The sequence below is a fragment of the Rattus norvegicus genome, chromosome 3 (genome assembly GCF_036323735.1).
Source record: "Rattus norvegicus strain BN/NHsdMcwi chromosome 3, GRCr8, whole genome shotgun sequence".
Classification (NCBI taxonomy): domain Eukaryota; kingdom Metazoa; phylum Chordata; class Mammalia; order Rodentia; family Muridae; genus Rattus; species Rattus norvegicus.
The window spans coordinates 188421703-188430519 of NC_086021.1; the positions used below are offsets into that span (position 1 = coordinate 188421703).

Here is an 8817-nt window from a genome sequence, read left to right on the forward strand (position 1 = left end):
CTGGTCTTTGACCCTGTGCTGTCATTCCCCTGGTGTCCATCAGGGTGTGCTCTGGATCAGGTGTTGGACCTTGGGCTCACTCACCTCCCAACTCCTGGAGACTGACGTTCATTCATCCCATGGGCAGTGGCTGTTCTGCCCCACAGCATAACCACTGACCTTGTGTAGCTATGGGGTATTTGAAACTGAAGGACTGTATTTTTTCATTTTATTTCATCTTATCAAGATTCAACTGGCCACATTTAGCTAGGGTCCAGAGTGTGGGACACTCAAAGTCCAAGTCCCTGAGAAAAGTTGGAGACCTGTGTGTGTAGTAGGCTCAGAGATAGATGATCCTGAAAGTTCCATCGAGCCAGGTATACCACTCACACCACCCCCATACCCTAGCAACTCTGACTGAATTGAATTGGAGGAAGTAGTGTCAAGCTTGTTCCTTGCAGGCTACAGTTCCCACTTCCTTCCCTGCAGCCCATCCTGAGGCCCTGGAGCTCCTTGATCCAGCCCTTTCTGAAGCCGAACCTAACTTTACCCTGGATTCCTCATTGGTAGAGTCTGGGCCCAGAAGCACACAGTCTGAAGGGTCAACCTGTAAGACATTTGGGTTCCTCTGGTCTTTGGGAACAGAAAACTGTTGCCATCTCAGCTAGCCCATGATGCCTAGGTACTCTTCCTTGACTGTACACCTCAGGGTCTCTGGGCTCTGAGGAAATCCCTTGGAGTACCCAGGGGAGTGGCCTTCAGGAGAAAGTTCAATATCGACACATTTACTCTTTGCCAACATGATACTTGGCACAGACACTCAAGCTTCAACCTGCTTAGGGTCTGCTCTATAGAGCTCAGGGTAGGACACACCATCTCTAGAACCATATAGAAAGGGAATTTCGTTGGTCTATAGAGAGGGGTGGTCCACTGGACTTTCTCTGTCTTCCTGCCTTCCCTTTCATCCCTTCCTCCAACACAACCAGGAACCCTTAGGCCTCCCCTAGTCTTCAACCACACGAAAGACAGTCCAAGTAGCCCCCACACTTCCACACTGGGCCTTGCCTGACCCAGAGTGACATCATGGCTGTGCTATGAGCACCGTCGACCATAACTGGTCACCACCTAGGTACTGTGTTAGCAAGGGACCCAGCTTGTAGTGTGAGCTCTTGGCAGGGACAGAGGCATCAGGCAAGACGCTGTAGAGACGGCTGCTGTGTCTATGAAGTCCCAGCATGGATGCAGCTGGAACAGCCACCCAGGTGCTTCATTCTCAGTTCTTTTGGCACACGCTATGTTGACGCTCTCACGGGCCTTGTGCACTGCCAAGAGCCCTGAGGACCCCATTCTGTCTGTTTTCACAGGTATAGGATGTTTCCCTCTTCCAGGAGGGCTTTCAAACCTCCAAACAAGAGAAAGGGACTGACTCAGCTGCTTCAGACAAGGACAACAGGAATGCTCATAGGTGGAAGAGACTGTCCCTTGTCGCAGACTCCAAGGCCAAGGCAGCAGGCCCAGAGTCCAGTGCTCAGACACCTAGGGACCCAGGCCTGGGTTTGCATGGAAAAGGAATTTGGTGCAGCTGTCCCTGTTGCCCTCTATTAGCCCCTGTGGCCTCAATCCAAGGGAACCAAGTCCATCAAGGGGCCTGGAAAGGCAGGGCTCCAGGTTCAAGTGCTCAGCTGTGATTCTTCCCTTTTGCTGGCAAGCAAAGAGAAAGAAAAAGGTTGTGATGTCCTGTGGGATACCGCAGGAGGTCTACTGCTACAGGATATAGTTAGCATGTGGGCCTAGAAGGGAATGAGACAGGGTCCTAAGTGCCTGTAGTGCCCTGTGGCATTACATGGGCTGAGCTGGCGATGGTGGATACCCCAGGGACTCCAGCCCTGTGGAGCTTGACCTGGTATGGAACAGGAGTAGGACAGGCCACCATCTCCTGGGCTGACCTCTCATACCTCAGCTCTCAGTGAACCTGCTAACTTTGCCTCAGTTTCCACATCTCTGAAATGGTGGCAAGCCCGTGCCTATCCCAAAGGACAAGGGGTTCTGTGAAGCATGATCATCTCAGGGCATTCTAAAGCCAGTAGTAACATTGGAAAAGCTGCCTGTGGGCACTGTGTGTACTGGACCTCTGCTGAGGTAAGTGTCAAGGGTAAGATGCATAGACAGGCTGGGACCCAGATTTCCTCTCCAAGCCAGGTGCCTTCTTAGGCCCCAGGAAGCAGAATCCTAGAATGGTCTCCCTACAGCTGAGAAGGTAGGAGTCCTGCCCTATCTGCTCTGCTCTCTCTATTCCTTACAAACTATTATTTCTTAATTTTATTTTTTTGAGACAGGGGCTCTCTCTAGCACAGGCTAGCACAGAACCTACTATCTAGCCCAGGTTGGATTTGAACTAACAAAAAATCTTCCTGATTTATCCCCCATGAGTGCTGGGACTGCACGCACGAACCACCATCCTACCTCACAATGTCTCACAAGACCCAACCTCTAACTAAAGGACTATTGACAGTTGGAAGCTTCTGGAAGAGGGGGGGGTCAGTTTTCTTTAAGGTTGTGGCCCCTGGTAGGTTGACCATGCTCCCGTGGATGTCCCCACACCCATATGTGTACGGACACCACAAATTGGACTCAATTAATTATACATTTAAAAAGAAAAAAGAAAAAGGGCATGAAGTTGGAGTGGAATTCTTTTTTTTTTTTGAGACAGGATATCCCCTTTGTATTCTGGAACTAGCTCTGGAAAAGCTGGACTCAAACTCAGAGCTCTGCCTGCCTCTGCCTTGGAGTGCTGGGAAGCACCGTGCCCAGTTTTGCCTGAAATTTTCAAGGAATTAATAAAGATATTATTAAAAACTCACAATACTAAAAGCTTCACAATCCATGCAGAGCTACTTAAGGGTAAAGGTTTGTGCGAAAACCTGGTTACAGTGCAAGCCAGGGCAGAGCTGGCCCCTGGGTCTTCTCTGCCTCTTCCAGGGGTCCCAACCTGTAGCTATGGCGTCTCTGGGGTAATGACCCTCCTCTCTGTTCCCTGTTTTTCTGCATCAATGGAATCCCTCACCTGGGGCTGGTTAGTGAAGAGAAGATCTGGTTCTGGGGCAGAGCTCATTTAGGGATGCGATTTTCCATGTCACAATGCAAGTGGAAATGTCTGGCCCAGAACAAACACAATCCAAACCTTGAGCTCCTCCAGACAAAGGCCAGGGCATACCCCACCTTTGATTTGACTGTAGACTGTCTAGACAGAAAAAGAGCAACCTGTGACCAGATAGGTGGACTAACTCTGACTCAGGGCTGAGCCAAGCAGGAATCTCCTAAGTGCTAGGGACAAGATAAGCCAGTGATGAGGTCATCCCTGAACATCAGCACAGGCTTGGTATGGAAGGAATGGTGGGGTTGCATTCTGTTCTGGACAACCTAGCTTCCTACCTTGCAGGTCCTCGTCTGGGTCTCTCTCTACTCACTCTGGACCCTGAGTGGCTAGAGTCCCTCTCCTCCACTTTGTCCGTGTTCACGACCTGCTTCCTGAGGCTTAGGGGATTCCATTGGAGAGGTCCCAAGCTTGGTCCCTCCCCCTATTGAGAGATGCTTTTTGCCTGGTAGAGTACTGCCTTTGTTATGTGCCTGCCAGGAGGCCCCATGACATGCTGCAGACAGCACGTGGCTGCCACTCTGGCCTCTTTCAGAAACTGGCACATCCCTGAACACCACTGCATCTGAACATCTAGCAGCATATGCTTACAGTTAGAAGCAGGAGCCTCCACAGCTTCTAGAAAGGACTAGAGGCAGGAGCTGGAGAGGTAAGTCACCAGGCACATTCCAGGGCTGGTGATGTTCTCGCCTGCAGGCTTGCTCCGAGCTGCTGTCCTACCCATGGGGCCTGAGAGTAAGGACAGGGACTCCTTCTGTGGCCCAGAACTAAGCCACAGGGAAGAGAGCAATGGCCCCACACAGGAACAGCATAGACCCCACTGTCCTTGTAACCGTGTCCTGGGCCAGGACTGCCTAGATGGGCAGATCTTAGGCCAGTTGCGCCCCCTGTCAGAAGAGGAAGAATCCTCTGGGGCTACCTTCGTCGGGGAGCCTGCCTTCCCAGAGATGGACTCAGAGGATCTCCGCTTAGCCTCCTTCTACGACTGGCCATCTACTGCAGGGATTCAGCCTGAGCCATTGGCTGCTGCCGGCTTCTTCCACACAGGTAAATGTTGGGGTCTTTTTTGCTGTGGTCTGGATGCTACTTAGCGCTCTTCCAGGCAAATGGTTTTGTCCATTCCTGCCCTGAGGGAGGACTAATGAAAGGTACTTCTGTCACCCTTGCCCGGCCAGGGCTTGGGGTCTACCCCACTCAAGGCTGCTATGAAATCCTGGGCTTATGCTGGCCTTGTTCTGAGGGCCCTTACGCATGCGGAGTCTACTGACCTGGTGGTTTTGCCTGGCTTACATGGTTCTGAGGATTTCCCACACTCCTCGGGGATCCCCACAGTCATCAGTGCCTTTCAGGCTTGGTTATAGAGCTGATTAATCCCTTTCATCCCTTGACCCAAAGCCACAGAGCCAGAATCTATTCTACGGGGCAGGGGTCAGCTTGTACCATCCAGTGCTCATCTTGTAGGTAATCCTCCAGGCTTCCCAAGTACCAGGCTAGTGCAGGGACCAACTCCAGATAAATCCTTTGAGTACCTCTTCTAGTTATAAATTTAGAGCATTCCTTGAGCTTGGTCTGCCCTTCACTCACAGTAGGATTTCAGGCTGTCTTCCTGGCTGAGGGGAAGTGAGTCAGTGAGACCCGCTGAGGGGCTTTGTAGGTATGAGCATAACCAGAGAAATTGTTCACCTGTGGCAGCAGCAGGGGAGGAAACAGCTGTTTTCCTTGCACTGGCCAGTCAAGAGTCCATACTGATTTAGGAGAATCAGACACTGGTTAGGAAAGGTCAATGTCTGGAATGGTGGGAGCCCCCTTTAAAACGGAGCATCCTTGGGGCCAAAAGATGTCAGGGGGATTTTGTGGACCATGGATGCCTTCTGTGGGACATTGCCTGTAAGCAATCCTATTTGGAACTTCTGCTCAAGGTCACGAAGGGCACATTTTCCTATGACTGGGGGAGGGGCACAGAGCAGAGATGATTGAGGCCTGAGCCACTAAAACCAAAATCTGTCTGCAAACTGGTAGGGAAGGGGTCACCTCCTTATCCTGTAACTAGGAGTCCTCCTCGGAGGCCCTGGCACTCCCAGGCTGCAGATGCTCCAAGCCTTTGGCTCAACCCTACCCACACGCTCTGAGAACAACACAAATGCTAGCTCGACCTTTCCGGAATATTCTCAGGCCATCCCGACACATGCCCCAGGGCCATTGTCTTTATTCACCTTTGAGACAAGAGAGGTGTCCATGTGCCTTGTTCCCTTCTTGTTAACCTACTGGCAGATTCCAGTCCCGCATGCCCAAGCTCTGATGGTCATGGAGGGACACCCTGGAACTGTCAGCTAGGTGGGGCTACCAGCTGTGTGTCTCTGCCATACCCAGGCCAGCAGGACAAGGTGAGATGTTTCTTCTGCTACGGGGGTCTACAGAGCTGGGAACGTGGAGACGACCCCTGGACAGAGCATGCACGATGGTTCCCCAGGTAAGGGCCCTGTGGGCTGCTGTGGGTCTGGCTAATGAGAAGGGCCCCCAAAGAACTCTGTACAGCCTCCCCATCTCCCATGGTCCTGAGATATCTCTTCACACCTCACTCTTCACAGAGCCCTCTCTAGGTGGGCTGCTAGGGTAGGTACTTCCCTGTCGCTATCCTTTTCTAGGTGCTCACCTAGGTATTCAGAGCCCATCTCCAGGATAGCCTTGCTAGCAGGTGCCATGGGGGATACAGCCCTGACTACCTGTCACAGGAAGTAGTGGGTTCCATGGGAACAGAAGGCATGACCTAATCCCAAAGGCTTTCAGGGCTCGAATGTGACAGTGGGGCTCTGAGAGACCAGTCCTGCCTTCTGAGCTCTCTTCTCCAGGTGCCAGTTCCTGCTACGGTCAAAAGGAAGGGACTTTGTGGAAAGAATCCAGGCCTACACCCCCTTGCTTGGATCCTGGGTAAGTCCATCTGTCCTCAGGGCTCAGGCGGGTTGGCAGTCTCTCTGCTTTGTTTACTTAAGGCATTGGTGGCTCCCTAACAGGAACAACGGGAAGAACAGGAAGATACGGTCTCTGCCACTCCCTCAGGTGAGAGCCTGATGCACAGCCCTTGCAGTTTAGCCGGTGTTTGCAGCCTGCACGTGTGTAAGACGGGCGAGTGTCTCCACCTGCCAGTCAGCAGGGAGGGTGGGGACTGTGTCCTCGTGCTGTGTCCAAGGCACTGCATCCCCTTGATCCTAGTGAGAAGCCTGCTAAATACACTAGGGCAAACCTGGGGGCATGGCTGTATGCTAGGCTGGTTCTCATGGGCACGAGCCATAGCTTCTTAAAGCCAAGTGGGCTGCAACAAGAAGCCAGTTGAACAGAGATACAGAGGACATGGCTTTCCAAGTCCCTCCCTTCCGACCTATGGATCAGGGGTTTGAGGTTCTTCAGAAGCCCTTCTGAGGGGGACTTCTGACTTCGGGGACCACAAGGTACGCTTGCCAAACTTGTGGTTACTGGCTTTTCTCCCCAGTCTCATTGCTGTGAGATGTGATACAACAGTAACCATTTCAAAATCACGTGAGTCTGTACTTGGCGCCTGGCAGTGTTTTGCCTACTGTCCTTTCCAGTGGTGGTAGCACCTCTAGACAGAAGCTCTGATAATGCAGCATCCTCAGCGTAAGAGAGTTGGACCTGGCGCCTTCTGGGAACACAGATCCATGTGAATATAGACAGAGCATGCCACAGACCACTAGCCTTTCTCCACAACCCTGGGTTCTCTGTCCCCTGTCTGTCTCTGTCTGTCTCTATCTGTCTCTGTCTCTCTCTGTCTGTCTCTGTCTCTCCCCTCCCCCAGAGGCAACTGGGAATGCTTAGCATGGACCCAAAGCTCAGGTGTGCCCAGTATGTCCCCTTCACAAATGGTGGCTGCCTTGCTCCAAGAGGAGGGCCAGATGGCAAAAGCCAGAGGTACATCCACCCCCTCTAAGCATTGTCTGTCTTCCCCTGTCTCAGTCCTCTGGGCATCCATCACCATCTGTTTCCTGTTCCTCCCAAAGTGCCAAGTATATACAATATTTGACCACCTAATCTAAGGGGCCAGGTGGTGGAGTACCCTAGTGGAAGTTGTCCTTGGTGTCCTCAAGGAGGCTTCTGGCCTTGAGCTCATGAGTAGCTGAGTGCCCCACAAATCCTTCTGGTCTCTAGGTCAGAACTAAAAACTTGGTGGCTGCTAGACTTTCTTTGGGCCAGGCCTCCCTTCCCCCACAGAAGCGAGGCCTTTAATCCTTTCCTACTGTCTACAGCTCCCACCCATGGAAGCCCTGAGTTACTCAGATCCAGAAGAGAGACTCAGTCTGAAGATGCCAGTGAGCCAGGTATAGCCGGGATCCACATAAGTCAAATGGGCCACCCTCTTTCATGGGGGGGGGGTGCAGGGGATAGGTGGGTGGGTGTGGCAAGCTCACTCCCTCCCTGAGGAGTCAGTCTCCTAGTCCCTGAGGATGCTGGCGAATCCTTGAGTCCCCAGGAGCTGAGGATGTGCAGGAACAGCTGCGACAGCTGCAGGAAGAGAGGAGATGCAAGGTGTGCCTGGACCGAGCCGTCTCTGTAGTCTTCGTGCCCTGCGGCCACTTCGTCTGTACTGAGTGTGCCCCCAACCTGAGGCTGTGCCCGATCTGCAGGGTGCCTATCTGTAACTGTGTACGCACGTTCCTGTCCTAAACCAGGTGAGGCCCAGGGTATCCCCAGCATCCTTCCTGCAGCCTACATGTAACCCGAGTGTCTTGCTTCTAGCAACTCTAGAGATGGCTAGGCTACAATTCCTACCCCCTCCACTCAACTCCACCTACTAAGTGGAGTCGGAGGGAAAGAGGGCTGGGGGACACCTCTTGTTTAGCTGATCATTAAGGGCTTGGAAAGGCCGACTTCAGAGGCACGTGGGCTAGATTTGGGCTTTGGGAGGGACACATGAACCTCAATTGCTACATAAATGTGTCACACCCCTGTCCTTGCTGAGGGATGGGAGCCATGGCCCTTCTTGGGTGCTCAGAGGTCAGTATGTTCCCCAAGATGTGCCTGAGAAGTTTCTAAACAGAGTGGTAGGTCAAGGGAGTCCCCGAAGCCAATGGCCCCTGGCTCAGACAAGTCTGATGAGAACAGAACTCATATGTGCTTCCTCTTCTCCCTCCAGGCGCTGTACTGCGGAGTGGGCACCCTGCCTGCCCCAACCTGTCCCAGACCACGCAGTGCGTCTGCCGAGGACACTCAGTGTCCACCACAAGTGGTGCAGCCTGGAGGAAGAGTTCCTGGTTTGTGTGAGAGAGTGGTTCTGCTGTAGCTTTTTGGATCTCCTTGAAGATAATAAAGCAGGAGGCCTCACCTCAGTGCTCAGTTAGGCTCTATGACATCCATGTCCCTTAGTTCACACTAGACGGGTCTCCGCTGTTTCTCACGGGCAGAGCAGCACCTGTCGGACGTCCAGCCACCTCTAGTCACTTTTCAAACTCCTTCCCACTTTTCCATCCCGGCGACCTTACGCTGGATTTTACACCTCTGGGATAGACTGGCCTCCTCGGGGGACTCTCAAGGACCCCACTTCTAGTTACTCAGAAGCCTTGTGTATTTCCTCATATGCAGGTGTTCTCAGGGTGCTCGCCCAGGGTCTGTCTTTCTGAATGATGCTATCTGTGTTCTCCAAAGAGGAATCCACGTGCTAGCCCCAGGCTCCA

General features: G+C 52.6%; 1 protein-coding gene across 1 annotated transcript; it reads left to right on the forward strand.

Annotated features, from left to right (window-relative positions):
- Window positions 1-3689: 3689 nt before the first annotated feature.
- On the forward strand, window positions 3690-8472 carry Birc7 (baculoviral IAP repeat-containing 7). The gene is made up of 7 exons (NM_001305210.1): window positions 3690-4180; window positions 5504-5603; window positions 5983-6061; window positions 6145-6190; window positions 7393-7464; window positions 7617-7815; window positions 8280-8472. The coding sequence occupies exons 1-6, from the start codon at window positions 3814-3816 to the stop codon at window positions 7808-7810; spliced, it is 858 nt and encodes a 285-aa protein (NP_001292139.1). The 5' UTR covers window positions 3690-3813; the 3' UTR covers window positions 7811-7815; window positions 8280-8472.
- The last annotated feature ends 345 nt before the right edge of the window (window positions 8473-8817 follow it).